The 21,840-nt window shown below is 40.0% G+C and overlaps 1 protein-coding gene across 7 annotated transcripts in view; it reads left to right on the top strand.

Moving 5' to 3' along the window:
- cep112 (centrosomal protein 112) overlaps nt 1-21,840 on the top strand; it is a 147,328-nt gene that overhangs the window by 47,376 nt on the left and 78,112 nt on the right. For all 7 annotated transcript variants that reach the window (XM_017451134.3, XM_017451107.3, XM_017451124.3 and 4 more), the window contains 9 exons: nt 478-564; nt 8,865-8,964; nt 9,188-9,306; nt 10,444-10,587; nt 14,669-14,823; nt 14,972-15,101; nt 16,484-16,576; nt 16,840-16,899; nt 21,024-21,103. In XM_017451134.3, coding sequence (XP_017306623.1) covers nt 478-564; nt 8,865-8,964; nt 9,188-9,306; nt 10,444-10,587; nt 14,669-14,823; nt 14,972-15,101; nt 16,484-16,576; nt 16,840-16,899; nt 21,024-21,103 — 968 coding nt within the window. The remainder of the gene's footprint in view (nt 1-477; nt 565-8,864; nt 8,965-9,187; nt 9,307-10,443; nt 10,588-14,668; nt 14,824-14,971; nt 15,102-16,483; nt 16,577-16,839; nt 16,900-21,023; nt 21,104-21,840) is intronic.

Here is a 21,840-nt window from a genome sequence, read left to right as displayed (position 1 = left end):
AATCGACAGTTTGTAGTCGTTTTCACAATTTATATTAACAAAAAACAGATTTAAAAAAACAACGGTTCAGTCATGTGGAAAAGTAAGTGGAACGTTCAGGAATAAAACAGCTGTGTGACTCCAGTAATTGGCAAGAATATTATTTTACGCATTTAAATGAGCCGCATAATAGAGTAGTTGGGTTGTAAAATAAATCTGTGCTGAGGTGGACAGCTGAATATATTTTATAGTTAAAGGGGTCGCTGGCTGAAAAAGGTTCGAGACCCCGTGCTATAGGGTACTTAGACGTTTACTGCATAACGAACAGCTCTCCTTTTTAAGCACTCGATTACTCAAACTGTCAAAGTGACCAAACTGCACATCTCTTTTATGTTCTGCTATCAATCTGAGCAGTGTCAGTGGGAGTTTTATTTTACTCTTCAAATGGATTTAGACACAAATTTGTGTATCTTTCTTTTCTTGTTTTTTTCTTCTCAGACTGAAATGAGGAGCAAAGTCCTGGAAGCCAAATACCAAGAGGAGAAGCTGAAGCTTCAGCAGAGACATGACGCTGATGTTCAGAAGGTTTTTCACCATTAACTTGTTATCCTTCATTCACTTTTCTTTTTTTTTTTCTTCTCCATTCTGATCATGTGACAGGAAAAATGTGTAAGTTCTCAGCACTGGCTCTTTTCACCCTGAGCATGTCATCACTGTTGGAAAGCACCTTAATCGTACAATCCGTCCATGTCCAATTTGCACAATGCACCAGAGCTCTCTTAATGACTTGTCTGAATGAAAGCGTGAGATTCTTTGCAGAACCTTCTGCAAATTGAACGGGAGCTAATGTTTAAATTGGCTTTCTTATAAATCATATGTGCTTTGTCATTGTCTGAGTAAATGATGAGGGCATGAACAGCATTGGTCAAATTTGGTCTGCACTTATAGAGTGCTTTTTAACCTTAGCGGTTCTACAAAGCGCTTTACACTGTGTCTCATTCACACAAACACACCAATGGTAGCAGAGCTGACATGCAAGGCGCTAGTTGTCATCGGGAGCAACTTGGGGTTCAGTGTCTTGCCCATGGACACTTCAGCATGTGGAGTCATGCGGGCCGGGAATCGAGCCGCCAACCCTATGATTAGTGGACAACCCGCGCTACCACCTGAGCCACAGCCGCCCATGAAATCGAATGTAAATCTAAAATGTCATCGCCATGTCAAATTCCATGTGTCATTTTCTATTGGAGATTCTTTCTACTAGTCAACAACAGGGTGGTGTGATATTACTACTCTGGAATTGTTCATTTTCTTATCATTTATAAATATTCCAAAGTAGTTTATTCCTCTTATACCTCACCAATTTGCCAGGCATTGCACTTCTTATTTATTAACGAGCGATATATCATGTTGTTTTATCCATTTTTAGTTACATAAAATGTTGTGGAACGTGCACAAAACAAGTTAGTTGCCATAGTAACCAAAACATTTTTTTTTTCTTCAAAAGATCACAATACTGTAAACCTGTGATTTGTATTACAGCCAGCACTACCATCAGACTCTGGAATTGCTTGAAGTTATCTTTATATAAAGTTTATATAAATTAGTCAAGGTCACATAAATCATTCATCTGTTGTCAGCAGAACATTTGAAGTAACGAACGATGAATTATCATTTCAAAAAGATGTTTACAGCAAACATGCCCTTAATTAGACCTTCAGAGCTTCTCTCACATGGTTGGTACGTAAGACTACCTGACAAGCACTTTAAAACTCGGCTGACATGAAAGCAGAGGTTGTGAGCGTTTCCATCATTTACCAAAAGCATTGACGGATGATTGAGAAAGACTGTCCGTCATTTTGACCGCTCAGAATTACAGAATCGAATCTCTTGTGTTTCCTTAGTGCAGAAGAATACTAGATGTTTCCAGATATGATAACACAAAAAAAAGGTGACTGACTAAAACAGAGATGCAAAACTTAATGACAGTCATCTAATTGCAGCTAATTACAGTAATTGGGTAATTATATAAACTGGATTATTTTCATTGTAAACTACCGAGGGAGGACTTGATGGCTGCATACTTCATACACTGCATACTGACACTACCATAACGATGATCAAAACAATTTGTAGCTTTTAGTATCCAGCTAAGGATAATAACTAACTACTAGAGATTCACTGATGTATCGGCCGATAAAGGCAATTTTTCACGTTTAAAAACATCCGTTGATCAGGGCCAATTATATCCTGTCAATCAAAAGAGGGCCGGAAAACACATCGAATTCATGCTGTGTGTAATGACGGCAAAACTGCAGTCTGTGAGCTCCGTAAACTCTGCACTGCTAAAATTTTACACCAGACGCTGCTGCAGTGAAGCGGGAGATTCAGCGTCGAGTCAATTTTTTTTTTTTTTTTTTGCCGATCTGCTCGCGCTGAATGAAAGATTTAAATGAAGATGACTTGACAATATGGTATATATTGCACAGAAAAATATTTTTGTAGAGTAGTATATTTCATATCCAGTTAATATATATATATATATATATAAAAGTTGAAGTAGAAATGCTTTTGTTTGTGGTGAGTGAATGTGAGACTAACAGGAGTTTTTTTTTAGAATTCAATCAATGTTAATATGAATGAATAACATTCAATAAGTTAAGAAATCTTACTTTAATCTTCAGAATTTAGTTCCTGGGTTAATGCTAATTTGAGTAATGTGTTTCTGTTTATGAGACCAGTTACTGTGAAACAACTTGCTGAAATGGAGAGAAAAAAGTTTTTATTTGCATTTCTTTCAGAATTGTGGAATTAATTATTATTAATTTAAAAGAAGGCATAAAAGGCAGAACTATCGCTATCGGCCGATATCACACTGAATAATTGGTTATCGGTATCGGCTGAGAAATTTAGTATTGGTGCATCTCTACTAACTACCTAACTAACTGAGAAAGCATAACTGTAGCTAAAGTTATTCTTGAGAGAGTTCATCTTATTTCTTTTCTAAGAACAACAAAGTCAGAAGATATACTCGGTGAGACGCAGCCTCAGTGTCTATGCCGACAATGCAGACCATATGCCAGTAAGTGTTTATCTGTTTCCAAGTCCATATACCCCTCATAAGCAGAGAAAAAGTCACAGACAGCTTGGCGTCTCTTCACACACACACACACAAAAGATGCCCTAAAAGCCTGAAATGGCGGTGCCTAAAAGCAGCACATCTCCCAAAGCAGACACAAGCTCTTGTCCCCTTTCTCTCCACGTCATGACTTTCCCGTGTGCAGCCGAAATGCTCTCTCTTAAGGAGGCGATTAGAAAATTACATGTGTCCCTAAATGTTCCATGAACTTCTCTTTACCCTTCTCTCCCTCTCCCATTCGGTCTCGTCCAGAGGCTTTCATCTCTCAGGATGACAAGCTTAGCAGCAGAGTGCACTTCTGAGGACTAAAACAGGCCAAATAATCCACTGATGGGCACTATGACTTTTTTCCCCTCCTCATAGAGTGAAAATAATAACTTTTAGGGGATGCTTTTTCCTGTTTAAATCAGAAGTCACTGTCTCACGGACAGCGCGCCTCTCAGAAATGTACCCCATTCGCTTTTTGTCATAGTCTTTTTGTCCACTCTCTTTCCCTCCTTCATTAGTCTACAGGAGAGTGAAAAGGGCTGTGAAGGCTGGACCCTAGAAAGCACATTTCAAATTAGAAGCTCCATTGCATTTCCCCCTTATTACTGGTTAAAAAAAAAAAAAAGCCCTTTGAAGACTGGTTTGGTAAGGTTTTTCCCTCCTTTATGTAAAAACCTCAATAGCTCTCCATGTACACTGAGCACTAATTAGTCTCATGGTTCCTTATATTAAAATCACAATGAGTAAAGGTGTCAGTTGTCTTCGTGTTCGGTTCCTTGCTTAGTTGGACACCATGGACGAGGGACGCTTTAGATCTGCATCTGTGTCTCCTTCATCAAAGCCCGTTGGGGTGGATGTCAATATTTGCTCAGGTGCATGTTTTGCTACAAATGGCATACAAACATGCAGACAACATCCACATCGAGAGCTCCGTCTTGTCCTTGCCAGTGGGTGTCTCTTGTTCACTCACCCCTCACTCTGGCAACCTGCTGGGCTTCGATTACTGCCCACTCCTTCTTGCTTAGAAGCACGCTAAGGACTGCTGGGATGCCAGCTGCGGAGCTTTGAACTGAAACCTCGACCCCTTGAGCATCCTACGGGGAGTCATGCATCAGAAGAACAAATGGCCAAATCAAAATTAACAAATGGAATCACCCCCCCCCCCCCCCCCCTTTGTGTCCACCACCTCAGATGAAAGGAAATATCATTGCCTGGAATATTTTTTCTTTCTGCAATGCTAACCCCTAATGCTAATGTTTTTTTTTTTTTTTTTTAAATGGGGACAAGCAATTCCATAGCACTGTATTTTGCAGTACAGTAACAATCTAGAAAAAGGTAAATTAGTAATAGATAAATACATACTGTAAGTATGCCTGGTTCATTCTATGCATGTTGAATATTCAGGTGTGTAGTAAAAAAAATTGATTAAAACTATTATGTTTTTACAGCAGTACACAAAAATAATTGTCAGAACGGGATTTTAAAAAATGTGCACTTCTCTAGTTCAGACAAATGATGTAAAGCGATGTAGCTGAGGTTGAGGAACTTCACAGGCCATGCTGACAGTTCTGGAATTTCTACACCTGGATTTCTTTTTCTAGAGTTTCTGGGGGTATAGTGATAGGGTTCATATTTAATTAACGAATAAATAAATAATAAACATTCAAGTTTAGCCCATGTCAAACTGGGGGGTGGAATGGGATCTCTGTGACTTTAACTATGGCATGGTTGTTGGTGCCAGATGGGCTAGTTTGAGTATTTTCAATACTGCTGATCTCCTTGGAATTTCACACACAACAGTCTCTAGACTTTACACCGAATGGTGCGAAAAACAAGAAAAAAAACATCCTGTGAGCAGAGGGTCTGCAGGCAAAAACATCTTGATGAGAGAAATCAGAGGAGAATGAGCAGACTGGTCTGAGCTGACAGGAAGTCTATAGTAATTTAAATAAGCACTCTTTACAACCATGGTGAACAGAAAAGCATCTCAGAACACACACCACAATAAAAATTGAGGTGGATGTGCTATAGCAATAGAAGACCACATCAGGTTCTACTCCTGTCAGCCAAGAAGAGGAATCTGATGCTATCATGTGCACTGACAAAAAGACCAGGTGATTGTTTTTTTTTTTCTTCTTCCTTCAGCTGTACAGTTTCGGTGAGTCTGTGCCCATAATAGCGTCAGATTCTTGTTCTTGGCTGACAGGAGTGGAACCTGATGTGGTCTTCTACTATTGTAGCACATTCACCAAAGGCTCAATATTTTGTGCATGTGGAGATGCTTTTCTGCTCACCAGAGTTGTAAAGAGTGGTATACATAATCCTTCCTGGCAGCTCAAACAGATCTGACCTCTGATTTTCCTCTGATCTCTCTAATCAACAAGGTGTTTCCACCCACACTCAATGTTTTTTGTTTTTCGCACAATTCTGTGTAAAACAAACAACTGCTGTGCACACCTAGTAATTTTCTCACAGGTTAAGGTCATTATCAAAGTATGTACCGGTAATTACTTATAATTACTACATACCTACCAATTAAATACTAAGTACTTAACAGAATGGGAAATAAAAACTACCAACACAGTTTAGATTTTAGTTTATCCGGTCTGAAATCAACAATAATTAAACGTAAATAAAATGCAAGTCAATGTTTCACAAGAGTACAATAAAACTATAATGTACAGTATGTATCTAATGTACAGTTCTGTTTTTGTATCTAATGTACAGTTCTGATTTTTCCTGTTTTTGTGTATATCTCATATTAATAATTGTTGATCTTCAAATGAAATACAACATAAAACAAAGGCAACCTGAGTAAACACACACTACATTTTTTTATTTACTTTTTTTATTGAAGCAAAAAAAAAAATTAGCCAACACCTATCAACCATTAAAATCTGGTTGTGCCACCTTTAGCAGCAATAACTGCAACTAAACGCTTCCGATAACTGGAGATCAGTCTTTCATTTACTTCTAGGACTAGGACTTACTCCTATGTTTTGGATCATTTTCTTGCTGCATAATACAGTTGCGTTTGAGTTTCACCTTACAGATTGAAGACCAGACATTCTCCTTTAGGATTTTCTGGTAGAGAGCAGAATTAATGTTTCCCTCAATTATTGCAAGTTGCTCGGGTCCTGAAGCAGCAAAGCATCCCCACATCATCACACTTCCACCACCATGCTTGTTCTTGTTGTGGAACTCTGTGTTTGGTTTATGCCAGTCCACAGAACATTCTCTCAAAAGGTTTGAGGATCATCGAGGTGTGTTTTGGCAAAATTCAGATGAGGCTTAATGTTCTTCTGGGTTAGCAGTGGTTTTCGCCTTGCCACACTTTCATGAATGCCATTTTTGCCCAGTGTCTTTCTGATAGTGGAGACATGAACAGTGACCTTTATTGATAAAAGAGAGGCCTGTAGGTCCTTTGATGTTGTCCTTGGCTGTTTTGTGACTTGCTGGATGAGTAGTTGCTGTGCTCTTGGAGGAATTTTGGAATGTTCGCTACTGTACTGAGTTTTTTCCATTTGGAGATAATGGCTCTCACTGTGATTCTCTGGAGTCCCAGAACCTTTGAAATAGCTTTGTAACCTTTTCCAGACTGATGTATTTCAATCACATTCTTTCTCATCATTTCTGTAATTTCTTTAAACTTTGGCGTAGTGTGTTACTGGGTAAGATTTTTTTAACCAACTTCATGTTGTTGGAAAAGTTCTATTTAAGTGTTGATTTGATTGAACAGGGTTTTCAGTAATCAGGCCTGGTTGTGTATAGTCCAGCTGAACCCCATTATAAATGCATTAAATAGATTTGGGGAACTAGTAACTATGGGGGCAAATACATTTTCACACAGGCCCAGTTGGTATTGGATAACATTTTTTTACTTCAATAAATAACATTATCATTTAAAATCTGTAATTTGTGTTTACTCAGGTTGCCTTTGTTTTATCTTTTTTGTTTTCATCTATTTTGTTTTCATTTCTGAAACGATTTAGTATGAGATCAGGGTGCCTGCGAGTCCTTAAAAGGTCTTAGAATGTCTAAAATTCCTTAATGTAAAAATAAAGCCTTTATTAGCATGTCTTAAATGTTTTAAATTCACGTTTCAAAGATCTTGTAAATGCAACCAAACTGACTGTAAGAATGATTCCGATTTTATTTTCACTCGTTGCTGTTTGAAATGATAAACCCGTGTCACTGTGTTGCACTCAGTGTGTGTGTGCGGCTCATCGGCATTCACAGTACCTGCCGCTCCACACCAACCCCACCTCTGTCTGTGCTGTGAGTTTGAGTCGTTCCTAACGTGCGTTTAGACACAGCACGCACCAGATTCACTTTGGTTTTACGTTAGAGTAATCTCAAACATTTTTGTGGGCAGAGGTTTACAGCTTTTCACCTGATTGCTAATGAGAAGTGAATTAAAAAAATGGTTGGCTACTAAACGGAGGTCTTCCTGCGGTGTTCTGCCAAAATAAAGGTCTAATGCATAAGTGAATTAAGTCAGAAATATATGACTTTTGTTATATTATTATTTGTACCCCCAAATAAAAATGTATTATTATTAAGTATTATTCAGTGCAGTAATATTACAAAATAGCAAAGGTTTTTCTTTTCAAAAAAATTCTGTACATATATAACACTACTTGTTGCATTAACCCTGGCATTAAATTAGAAAAAAACACTAGTAAACACTGCTGCGAGGGGGTTTCTAACACAGCTGCTGAGAGAGCGATGGTAAATTTAACATCTTTTTCTATTCTGACTGCCGTAATTCATCTCTCTCTAGTTTTTTATTTTTATTTTTTATTTTTCTCCCCCCCTCTCTTGGAAAGTCATGGAAAGGAAGTACTTGATTTTTTTTTTCTTTCACTGTTGGAGCAAATGGTAATGCAAAAAAGATATTTGCCCTGGTCTCGCATCTACCTCTATAGATGTTTGCCGTGCTATAGTTTACATGAACCCAGCAATGGATGTATATGCATGAACACAATCCATTATAGCTGATGTATCGTGTAGCGTGATTGAAGTGACATGCAGATCTTAAAATGTTTTGGAAATGTCTTGAATATGGTATTAAAAAGTATTACATTTGAAGTGCTGGTACCTGCAGATACCCTGGAGATATACACAAAACCAGAGGGAATCAGGAAGGGGGGGGATACTTTTTCACAGGACTGTATACATTGTGTATTGTCACTTGATCTTCCCCAGAGAGAATAACGGAAGGGTCCGAAGTTTGGGTTATGATAAGGTTAAAGATAATGGAATTACATCGAAGTGCCATGATGAAGAGAAAAGGTCTCTCCTTCAGCCCCAAACACACACAAGTACAGAGTCCGATTAATCACAAGTTCATCGGTGGAGATACTCTAGCGAACGAAGCTTCCAAGCTAAACATTTAGTATTTGTAATATAGAGTATTTGCTCTTGACAGATCATAATAACAATTATTATTTAAAGAATTGAAACGATAAGATAATTCATTTGAAGTAACTCTAGGTCACTTTATAGGGGAATGAAATTGAAACTAATCTAGGTTTTTAGAGACTAAATAAGAGCATCAGGTCTGGTTTATTAGTATCCGTTCAGACAGAGGTAATTAATTGGCTTGGTTTGACCGGTCAGGTTTTTACAAGTTCCCTCACATCTGCCGTACCACTGAAGAAAAACAAAATCCGATAAAAAATGCATGAAACAAACAGAATTCAAAGAACACAACTAAGAGCAAGTAGTGTTCATCAGAGTTTACATTCTCTTCTAGATTTTACACCGTAAGAACGGCGAGATCGAGGAGCTGAAGAACGTGCAGCGGTGCAAGCAGAAGGAAGCCGAGGAAGCCGTGAGAGCACTGGAGAGAAAAGGTGAAAGGAGTGGCTGGATGCACATGTGTATATTACTGATCTCATTTCTCAAGAAGTGATCGTGGGAATTGCTGTGGAGGGTTAGACCATCAGGTTGACAAGTAAGAATGTATGTGTGAAAAAGAATAGACCGAGCGATGCCCTGCGGCCGGGTCTACTGTTTATTTTGTTTCTCTCTCTTTCTCTTTCTCTTTCTACTTCTTCTTCTTCTCCCCCCTCACAGTTCAAAGCTTGCTGCGCGAGTCCCAGATCATCCGCCAGAGCAAAGACAAGCAGATCGCAGAGTTGAAGAAAATGTCGGATCAAAGTGCTGACTCTCTGAAAAACGAATGGGAGAAGAAGGTGCGGCTAGGCTGAAATGCCTTCGATTTCCACCGAAGCCTGTGGAGAAACGTTTTTTTTGTTTTTTTGTTGTTGTTTTTTTTTTGAACATCCAGACTTTACAGATCTCAAGGCCTTCTCTTAAAGTTTAAGGCAGAAGAGAAGTCGTCCTCTGAGTTACTGTATGTTCTGTATGTTTTCCAGCTCCTCTTCTGTTACTTGATGTTTGTGTACTAGTTTGCGATTGAAGTTTTTCTTCCTTTGGGCTTCTTTACCCTTCTGTTCAGTGCTTAGCAGCAGATGTACAGCTTATCCAGACCATTTCCAGGACAGCTGCAAAATGTTGATCATTTCTACATCGCACGTATTAACACAATAATCGCTATGTGGTGACCTGGGAAAAGCCGTCAGATGTTGCAGTGGCCTTTGGGCGATGTGTGTAGTGCAGCAGGTGACGTGACGCAACACAAATGCGTTCGCCCAGCGATCGCGAATTCGAAATCGGACGGCGCCGCAGCCAAACGTGGCTGGCAAAATTGGCCATGTTGTCTAAGTGGGATATTTACATTCACATGTAAATATACATATTAGTCATCTCTCTCTCTGTCTCTCTCTCTCTGTCTCTGTCTGTCTCAATCTCTCCCTGTCTCCCTCTCTGTCTGTCTCAATCTCTCCCTGTTTCTCTCTCTCTCTCTCTCTCTCTCTCTCTCTCCTATAGCTGCATTTCAATGGATGAAGCCTCCGTTACTAGTTCTAAAACGTTTTGGAATTAGCAATAGAGGCTTGAGATGGGATGCATAAAATAAATTCATTCCACACACACGAGCGTTTTAAGGAAAAAACCTGAAAAATGTCTTGAAATAAAACATCTGAACAATGTCTTGAGGTGTGGTAACTGCGGTATAAGTGCAATAATTGACCCCGGACCAACGTCGATTATCCCTTACATTTCGCACAAGTTAACCACTACTGAAGATCGAGTACTGTGTAGTAGAAAAGAGTCACTAGCAAGAAAGTTTTAGAGGAGGTACGGAGTTACTGTACGAGTCACCCAGCAAAAGGAATAATGATGAAATGTAGGATTTGAAATGTTAGCGTGCTGTAGCGGTGTGTGGTTTATGGACGTTGTCTAACCAGGATATTCCTCTTCACTGATAGGTCCACACTGTTGTGGCTCAGATGGAGCAGGAGAAGTTTGAGTTGCAGAAGAAGCACACAGACAACATCCAGGAGCTCCTGGAGGACACCAACCAGCGGCTGGCCAAGATGGAGGCGGAGTATGTCACCCAGGCGCGAGCCACCGTGAGTGCCCACAGCACTGTGCAGACAGATTTAGACGATGTTCATTTTGCGTCCCCCCCATCACATTTTCTCTCTCGGCCGCCTTTCCTCTCTTCTCACCTTGTTATCGTTACTCGTGTGGCCGAAACGTGGCTGGAACAAAGAGCACATTGTGTTTTGGTGAATAAACAGAGGCATCAGTAGCCAGAGAAGAACGAGAATTCGACTTTGAGTTACACTTTAATCAGGTTTTGCACGTTCTGGATTCGTCGCCCGTCACGCAGGTAAGGGCCGCGGTCTGTCAGCGGGGTCGTATTTTAAGCGGCTTCAAAAAGCACACCGTGCCCTGCAGAGCAAAGACTTCTTTCTCTTTAATAATTAAACTCAGCAGCTTTCCAAGCATGAAAGAGTTCTCTGTCATTGGAAATTAGGTTTACCTATTCTGTTGGTTTAGGCTGCCCTTCTCAAACACACACACACACGTCTCTCCTGTCCTCGTGTTGTGGCGGTGTGCTGAGCAAGTGTGCGCTCTGCCCCGGTTCTATTTGATGTCTCAGAGCAACAGACGTTGAAAGAATTTGGTTTCCTTATCTCCTTTCATCATTCCTTTGTCCATGTTTTTGCACTATCCTCACTGTTTTTTTTTTTTGGGGGGGGGGGGGGGGGGGGGGTTGGTACTGGGACGGGGGGACGGCAACTATTCAAAACAACGCAACATATTTCCTATACTGTCCATAAAGGTGACTGACCTAAACAAAGAACTGGGACCAGCAGTGGTTTATTTGACCTGAATTGTTCCAGGTTGTGTGTAGAAAGTAGTGGACACTATGACCGCTGATTCACTATATACGCATCACAGTGCCAGTATCCGGTGTTTATTCATGAAAAGACGACATACTACTGTACAGATAATGTGATAAGTGTGCCATGCACAAGAAGAAGAGAAGGCTCTAAATACACACAACATGCAGACCACTAAATATAAACCCCCAAACACAAGCTGATCACAGATCCTCGTGCTTCTCCTGGCGTTCTCATGAAAGCTGCTCTGGAATACATAAATGTGTGTGTGTGTGTGTGTGTGTGTGCGCTCAAAAGCAAGAGGAAGACTTGGACAGCGAAAACTAATTTTGCTATGAGACATACAATATGTTATTTTTAAACACAGAACTTTATGGTTTAAAAAAATTCTAATAAATTCTGATTGCTTTAATGAGCAAAATTACATGTGACATGCTCATCTCTGTGCCTCTGCATCGGTGTGTGTGTGTGTGTGTGGGTGTGCGCAGCAACACATTGTCTATCGTCCAGTAGAGCATGTTATTCCTCCACTGTGTGTACGTTTGGGTGACGGAATAAATATATGGCCCTTCTCTTCCATCCGAGTTGCTAGGCATTTCCTCGTCTTTCATCTCTACACTGACTGCTGCATGCGTATAATTTCTTCTCGTTACATCATTACTACTCTTCTTAGCATGTGCCAAGTTTTGCCAAGTATATTTGACAGTCAAAGGTTGGAATGACAGCTTGCACGGTTCACTGACATAAATATGTGTATTAATTCCAGGCCTCCAGTCACTTGCTGGGTTTTTATTACCCCCCCCCTTTTCCTCTCACATTACCAAGGGTCAGACTTCGAACGTTCCAACAAATCACTAGGCACATGCGTCACGATTGAAACTTGTACTTCTTTAGATCACGCCACGTTTCACGCCGACAGCTAACAAAGGCTGGTTTTTCTGTTTCTTCGAAGCCGCCCGTGTCTGTGAAGCCACTCCTTTCACTGCGGGTAACTTTCATCAGCAGGGGCCGCGTATCTTAAATCAATAAGCTGTCATCACCTACATCAACATGCATTCCAGCTGCCACGTTAGGGACAGTGGCTTCCATTAAGGATGAGACCAGAACTGTGTGTGTGTCTGTGTGTGTGTCTGTGTGTGTGTGTGTGTGTGTGTGTGTGTGTGTGTGTGTGTGTGTGTGTGTGTGTGTGTGTGTGTGTGTGTGTAAAAGCTTAATTCCTTGATGTCTGGTTTTGGTTGAGTCTCCACATGTGCCACATGTCCAGGCACTATTTCTTAAAAATGATCTCAGCATGATCCCGATCATGAGAAAATAAAATGTTCATAGTTATGCATGATCTCCTGTAAGATGGGAGAAATATTTTTGTTTGTTTGTTTGTTCGTTTTAAGAAAATAGGGTCCTGTTCTGTATCTCTTCATTCTGTACTCTGAGTGTTTTTCCAACTGAAGAGCAAACTCAAGACTGAAAGAGAAAAGAACACGTGAAGACATGATTCCTTTCTTATAGGAGAGTGGAATAATTCCATATTTTACCGTTTATATTCTATGATTTTTATTAACAATGTCTGTCTTTTATCTCTCTTCTTCTAAAAGAGTTCCAGCTAGAATGACCTGCTGTCCTACGCTCTCCCCCCATCCCCCGCACAAGTTTAACAACGGTCTGATCATTTTACTCTGATCCAGATAGACATTACTTTGATTCTTATGTTGGGCCAAAAACAGTTTTCTGTCCACCACGGCTTGCTATACGTAGTCATTTTTTTTGCAGACGAAAGATGAGAAAGTGTTTCAAGCAGTTCTCTTAATAAAGCCATTGGTTGTCAGTTTGTGTCTCTTTACTGGAAGGCCATTAGATTGAAAAAGAAAATTCATTCATTCATTAAAAATCAAAAGCAGTTGTCACCAACCCTGTTCCTGGAGATCTATCTGAAGTCCTGAAGACTTAAGGTCCAACTGATAATCGTGTCCACCTGACCATCTAATCACTGCCTTAAAAAGTTCTTGATCAACTAAAACAGGTGTGTTAGATTTCGGTTGGAGGTGGCCTTAGGACTGCAATTACCACATACAGTTCTCCTTTTTTTCTTTTAGTGAACAGTGGACTTCATATAAAAACCATAATGAACTTCCCTTTACTTTCACACTATCTGTTGTTACCCAGATGAGGATGGGTTCCCTTCTTAGTCTTGTTCCTCTCAAGGTTTCTTCCTCTTAACATCTTAGGGAGTTTTTCCTTGCCACCGTCGCCACCGGCTTGATCAATAGGGATAAATTAGCACACTTAAAATCTGTACCCCGTGTTTATATATTTCTGTATAGCTGCTTTGAGACAATGTCCATTGTTAAAAAGTGCTATACAAATAAAATTGAATTGAATTGAAATTGAAACCTGCAGGAAGGTAGATCTCAAGGAAGACAGTTGGTGACCACTGGTCTAAAGAATAAGTGCATGACAGTTACAGCCAGGAATATCACAATAGCACGATTGTAGGTTCCTGCAAATTAGGTCTTGATAATAAATATTTACTGTGTGTGGGTCAAAGCGGGCAATTTGGTTGGATGAGCTGATCTGAAATTCCCTTGTTAATTTATAACCAATTCCAGATAAGTTGGTTCACAAGATTTTTTTCCTCCTCTCTAAACATTCCATTCATTGGCTTTGGGTAAAAGTACTATTTGTTTGTGAGTGATGAATCCCTTGGGGCAGCTTTCTGAGATTTCAAAACAAGTGTTTCGGCTGTTGTATAAATCCTAAAGAACACAATGTCACGTTTTGTTTAAAATGCATTTTATACATTTTAACAGTCAGTTTGTTTGCCTCGCACCTCCAGGGTTGAGGGTTCGGTTATCGCCTCTGCTTTATGTGTGCGGCATTCGCATGTTCTCCCTGTGCTTCAGGGTTTCCTCTGGGTGCTCCGGTTTCCTCCCCCAGGCCAAAGACATGCTCTATTGGCTAATTTGCCATTTCCAAATTGTCCATAGTGTTTGAACGGGTGTGTGATTGTGCCTCGCGATGGATTGGCACCCCATCCAGGGTGTCCCCTGCATTGTGCCCCGAGGGCCCTGGGATAGGCTTCAGGTTCCTCACAACCCTGTGTAGTTTATGCGGTACAGAAAATGCATGAATGGATGGATGATTCGTAATTTCTGCGAAAGACTTGCATGCGTGTTTAACACATAAAATGTGTGTTTAAATGATTAACACATAAAAAAATAAATGTGTTAATCATTTCAATTCTGAAGTGGTTGCTGTCACTTTGTGCATTAGAAAAGGTGAATAACGTGCGTGTGTGTTGGTATAGGAGCAGACAGTGCGGGATCTGGAGGCACGGGTGAAGCAGCTCTCAGTGGAGGTAGAGAACGGCAACCTGCTCAGGCAGAAGGTCACACAGGAGAAAGCTGAGCTGGAGATACACATTGCAGCATACAGCGCTGAGCTGCAGGAGGCCAACTGCAGGTACACACACACACAACGTGCGTTTCTAATAACCCACATAACTTATATTTATATGTAACGTTCTGTATATTTGACATTGTATTGTTTTGAAGTATCCCTCTAACTGTGTATTGAGTAGACACTCATTTTGTGTGTGTGTTTGTTTCAGGAATATGACTCTACAGAGGGAGAAGGATCTACAGAGTGAGCAGCATGAGGATGAACTACAGAAGCTCCAAGCCAAACACGATGCAGACATCAGCCACTTTCAGCAGGAGCATGCCCTGTCTGCAGCCAAGGTAGCCTCAAGACAAACACTTCACTTAGTATTTCCTCACTGCTTCACATTTTACACCGTGCTAAGCTTAGTCTTTCACATGCAGTTGCTTTCACATGCACAGTCCTGGTTTGAAACGAACCCCGCAATCGGGCTCGGGTGTGCACTCAAACAACCGGTCCAACAGCGCCTGAGCGAGATGGTACTGGGAGTGTGAAGTGAACTCTAGTGTGGTTTGATTGCAGTAAGGAAGAGATTCGACTCTATGCCATAGTATTATGGAATGCAGTTAGTATTTTTTATTTTTTTTTGGTAGATTAAGTGTGTAACGCAGTATCTGTTCAGTGCTCCAAATGTTCGGATTTACTTGTATTCAACTTGGGCTCAAATAAACCTTTTATTATTTATTTTTTTTAAAAAATTATTCCATGCAGCATGAACCCAATTGAACACTACCGCTTTGCACCGGAAAACATTTATACCCGATTACCGAGTTATTTTCTTTATGGACCCACCCACGAAATTTGCCTAACAAATTTAGTGTTGGTTGTATTTTCAAAAAATATAAACAAACTTTCCAGGCAGTTACTAAAGATCGCTGTACTACATGTTATCGACTTTATTTGAAAGCATTGACTTGCACCAGCATGAAAACAAAAGCTTCCTGCATGTTGTCTACGCGATTCCGGTCCTGATGCACAGCTGTGGGCTCAATCTGTGAGGTTTTCTGGCGAGGTTTCCTAAACAGGGGGAAAAAAAAAACCTGCATGTTGTGAATAGTTTGTTCAATTCATGTAATGAATTTGTATCGGTGTGCAAACTGAGCCGCAACGGTGTAAATTACGCCAAAAGCAGAGCTGTAGAACTACAGTGTTTATATGGATATACAGTAGAATGTTCTGGATATTTGGATCCATGAGCAAAAACAAAAAGTAAATGCAAACATGAACCATTGAATCATTTATTTAACACCAACTCCATTTCCTCCACGCTTGATGAGATTCCGTTCCTCTATTTTTTTTTTCCTGTATGCTGTATTTCTCTCCAATGAACGAAAGAGTTTTATGAGTGCGTTTTCCAGTCATACACGACCCTCAGCCAGTGTTTTCTTTCAATTAAGCGTGAAACCGAACCAAAAGGTAAACGTACCAACAGAATCAGTTTTGCTCTGATTAAAGAAGCATTTATTTTATCGTCTAAAAGTATCAGATGCGAGAATATTCTAGCATGTGAGAATATTTCAAATAGTTCAGTTTAGGATTGTTTCAGTCTTCAGTCTGGTGGTTTTACAGTCTACAAAAAAACAAAGATCTCGATCGGGTCCGAAAGGGTTTTATACTAAGAAACGGAAAAGAATATGGATTGTGCTGACAGATCCTGAATAATATGTGGTCTTGCTGTCAGGCATCCGAAATGATCGAGGATCTGGAACAGATGGTGGCTCGACTCAAACAGCAGCTGCGAGACAGCGAGCACCAAAGGCACAAACAGCTCAGGGTAAACGCTCACGACACACACTCGTTTACTTTATTATTGTCCATTAACTCTTAGAGCATCAAGTAGAAACAAGGATCTGAAATGATCTGTTTACTTGACATGTTTGTGAGACTTTTTTTCTTGTGTACTTAGAGATCAGGCTTATTCAATTCACTCGATGTGGTGCAGAAATAAAATATCTGTGTTGCACACAAAGCAAACTGAATGGCATGATTTTTGTTTTTGATATACGTTTTTTTTTTTTTTTTTTTTTCATTGACCAGGAGCTGGAAAATAAGATCCAGCATGACAGAATGGACCTGCAGCATGCCAGTGACAAAAAGGTGAATTTTTCTTTTGAACCCGGACAGAACATCTTTCTCCTGTGCGAGTAATGAGCGTAGTGTTTTATATTGCTTTTCCACCGGACAGTGCGGCGAGGCTTGGCAATTTCAATTTATTTGCCATTATTGCCCAGGTACTGTGAGAGCTAAGCTGGGAGATAGGGCTGGAGACCTTTTATTGGTCAAATGTAATCAGCACAGATTCATGACTAATCTCTCGTCTCTTGTGGTACAGAAATCTTTACTGCTGTAGAGTTTCTTTGTCTTTACCTGAGTCCTTTTTCTATGGGATTTACGAGGAAACCGTGCAATTTTACCATACAGTTTAGTTTCAGATCCATTTTGACTTATTTGTTTATCCATATCACTGTGCTGTTGAGTTTATTTCATGTTTGTTACCTGTGATGTGAGTAAAATCCACCATGGTAGAGATAGATCAATATCTCATATACTTGGTAAATGGTTTGCACTTATATAGCACTTTTATTCAAAGCGCTTTACACTGTGTCTCATTCACCCATTCACACACACACACACACACACACACACACACCAATGGTAGCAGAGCTGCCATGCAAGGTGATAACTTGCCATCAGGAGCACCTTGGGGTTCATTGTCTTGCCCAAGGACACTTCAGCATGTGGAGTCATGTGGGCCGGGAATCGAACCGCCAACCCTACGATTAGAGGACAACCCGCTCTACCACCTGAACCACAGCCGCCCTCATATAACTTCATATTCACTTTGTTTGTGCCCTGCATAGTCAATGACACTGTATTCCTGCTCTGTATACCTAACCTGGTGCCGTCGTACATGATAGAGCAGCATTTTACCAAAAATGTGCGCCTCCTTATTTTATGCATGCTGTAAAAATTTGTTTCTCGGTAGTTTCACTAAATACGAAAGTATTGGCAGACTTGCGTTTGCTGCCGTTAAAACAAACGTACTGGTGCAAGATACGTCGCAGGACCGCCCACTTTGATGTCAAATAACATTTGCCTAGTTTCATTTTAATTGATCCTATTTTGCATATCGCTAATCACTACTGGATAACTTCTTAAGAAACTTCTACTTTGACAAATGTGGTGAGATACCTACATATGCACTCGGTCAGGTTAAGGATAGTCCTGGGTTTAGATTTGATACTGGGCTGCAGATTTATTTCATGTTTCAGTCTCCTGCCCAGTCCGGTGTTTTGGTTACACGGAAACCTAATTGACTAGGCTTAAAGACTGGTATCTAACATAATGTAATCAAGTATGGACAGATAGTTATCTAGGTAGGTGATTTAAGGGAAATGAAGGAGTTTATGATCATTATCGTCTTCAAACAAAGTCTCTAATGTAGCAGATCATGTTTGCTTCCTCAACAAAAATTTGTCGGCCAAAGTTTCGGCTATAACGTGGCGTTCTGTCGTGGCGTTACACGTGAGATATTATTCGAAACTGGTTTGAGTCTTTATTTTCCATCAATATGTTTTCTCTTGAGGTGACTGCGTGTAGTTAGCTGGAGAATTACGTGTATAACAGCTTTACGCTGGATCGTATATCATACACGCACCCTAATTCATCTGACTAGTAAAAACCGCTCTACATATACATATAGATAGATAGATAATTTTATTTGTCCTCAAAGAGGAAATTTGTTTGCACTGTGGGTGCGTAGAAAACATAAACACAACACCACCATACATATAAACCATTATAAACAATCACAGGCATAGGGGGGAGAAGGGGATAAAAAAATTTTTTTTAAAAAGAATACATCAGGATCATACAACAAATGCCCGAACATAAGATGGCATCACAATGGCTGATTACCTATGTGTTTAACGCTCGTATAGCTCTAGGAACAAAACTCCTACCATAGCTGGCCTTTCTGCACCTGGGTAGACTGTCTATACCTGCGGCCAGAAGGAAGAGGGTTGAATTGCTGATAAAGTGGGTGGTCTGGATCATTTAATATTTTATGTGCCTTCCGGCGCGTATATGAAATGACACAGTCCGATAAATTAGGGATGGGAATACCAATAATTTTTCTCGCTAAATTAGTTATCTTTAAGAGTTTGTTCTTCTTGGTAACTGTTAGCATATGGAAAAAACAAATGGCACCATCCATAAGAACCGGCTCAATAATACTTCAATACAGAAGAAGACGACGACTAGGCTGAACAGACAGATGTTTAAGATGCAGCATATACTGTTGTAATATACTGTAGTTACGCAGCCTATACTGTAGTTATATGCTGTAGTTACGCAGCCTGTACTGTAGTTATATGCAACATATACTGTAGATATATACTGTAGTTATGCAGATTACACTGTAGTTATATTCTGTAGTTATGCAGCATATACTGTAGTTATATACTGTAGTTATATGCAGCATATACTGTAGTTATATACTGTAGTTATATTCTGTAGTTACAGTATCTCACAAAAGTGAGTACACCCCTCACATTTTAGTAAATATTTGATTATATCTTTTCATGTGACAACACTGAAGAAATGACACTTTGCTACAATGTAAAGTAGTGAGTGTACAGCTTGTATAACAGTGTAAATTTGCTGTCCCCTCAAAATAACTCAACACACAGCCATTAATGTCTAAACTGCTGGCAACAAAAGTGAGTACACCCCTAAGTGAAAATGTCCAAATTGGCCCCAATTTGCCTAACCCAACAACCCTGAAACAATCTGAAAAAAAAAAAGAATTGTTGCTCTACATAAAGATGGCCTAGGCTATAAGCAGATTGCCAAGACCCTGACACTGAGCTGCAGCATGGTGGCCAAGACCATACAGCGGTTTAACAGGACAGGTTCCACTCAGAACAGGCCTCGCCATGGTCGACCAAAGAAGTTGACTGCACGTGCTCAGCGTCATATCCAGAGGTTGTCTTTGGGAAATAGACGTATATATTTACAAAAATGTGAGGGGTGAACTCACTTTTGTGAGATACTGTATATGCAGCATATACTGTAGTTATATACTGTAGTCCTATACTGTAGTTATATGCAACATATACTGTAGTCATATACTGTAGTTATATGCAGCATGTGCTCTAGTTATATACTGTAGTTATATGCAGCATATACTATAGTTATATACTGTAGTTATATGCAGCATATGCTGTAGTTATATACTGTAGTTATATGCAGCATATACTGTAGTTATATACTGTAGTCATATAATGTAGTCATATGCAACATATACTGTAGTTATAGGTGTGTTGTATTACTATTAGTTTGTGTCTTACCTACTTTGTTTTATGTTTTACTGACCTGGATCTTTCCAGGAAAATAGCCATTTATGCTGGCATGGCATTAAAAGAACAATAAATAAATCAACATTACTATAAGTTTAAACACATATATCAAATGAAAACTATGATTTTGTGAAGTTTTTTTTTCCTCCTTTTTTTATTGGTTTATTTGCATATATATATATATATATATATATATATATATATATATATATATATATATATATATATATATATATATATATATATATATATAATATACACCTGTCCACTGAGCAACTATGGGGGATTATGAAGCTGAATATACTCAGGTTGACTGTGGTCTTAAGCAGTATTAACAGAGAGATGTGTTAAGGTTCTGTGGCTGATTATTGAATACTGATTATTGTATGTGTAGAGGAACTCGACATAAAAGGCAAGCACGACTGGATAATCGTCGTTTGTTCCTGGCCCCAGTTTGAACATTTAACAGGCCCTCTTCAAAGCGTCCTTTCTGTCATAAAAAAAAAAAAAGTATAAAATGAAAAGAAAGGAAGTCGTCGTAATGAATTAGGCCATCACGATCAAGCAGGGATCGTGTTCGAGAGAGAGGCCACAACACCTGGACCACAGCCTGCCTTCAAAGTCTCCGCTGGGGTCATAAAGGGCTGATGGCGAGGCGCACATCTGGACAGCTGGGCCGCTATACACCTGCAGGCACTCAGGCAAGGTTGAGCAGGACTTAACCTCCGATCCCTAGGAGATAGAGGAAGTGGAGGGCTCTGTAAAAGACAGAGCCATAGCTGTGCAGAGGTAAATTACAGGAGTAAGAGCTGATTGGACAAGCTGATTGATTGACGCCTTTGCTGTCCCGTCCTGCCACAGGTGCAGGCTCTGCAGGCCGAGCTGGAGAAGGAGCGTAATGAAGCCAGAAAAAAGAGCATGAAGTTGGAGGAGGCACTCAGGTGAGTGATGGGTGGGAGTTAAAAATGCCAAACATACCGAGGAAATTGATTGGCATAAACCTACAGAAGAGACTTCATTCCGCTAATTCGTTGTTAGACACATTTTGAATTTTCTTTTAAGCTTATGCTTGAGTTATTGGCTCCAGATTTGCTTAACAATCCATTTTAAACTAATGTAATTTCAACACTATGAAAGGAAATCGTTGGCATTGTGCAGAATTTCTGGTTGAGTAATTTATGATGTCTGTAATCACTCTTGTCCATGTACAGCTATGTAGCCATACACTGCAGTCCTACTGAGGCTAATCTAGCTGGGTTAGAATGAGGCATGGTGTCACTCTGCAGAAGCAGCCCTTCTGTCATTGGAAAGGACACCACCTGACCCTCGCGTGTGGCATTATCTCGGCCCGTTCCCCAACACGGGAATGCAGCTGGACGTGTAACAGCATGTGTCCCCAAACGTATTTACCAGAATATATTTAAATGGCCGCATTTTTTTTTTACATAAATAATTGTATCTTTGTTTCCAAGCTACATGTATGCGTGTTTTTACCGTAGTAGTAATGTAGGCACGCTTACCCCATGTATTCAAAGCTGCCCCAGAATCTCACAACCCCATTTTAAACAGTGACATAAGGCTTAGTTAATTGCCACCTATGAGCTCACTGTTTACTATTTGTGTGTTTGTTTGGCCGCTGACTGTGGTATATCACACCTGACTGGCAGCAACGGGGTGT

Source organism: Ictalurus punctatus, chromosome 2 (genome assembly GCF_001660625.3).
Source record: "Ictalurus punctatus breed USDA103 chromosome 2, Coco_2.0, whole genome shotgun sequence".
NCBI lineage: Eukaryota > Metazoa > Chordata > Actinopteri > Siluriformes > Ictaluridae > Ictalurus > Ictalurus punctatus.
Note: the sequence above shows the minus strand (reverse complement) of the source record. Positions and strands in the feature narration are given on the sequence as shown.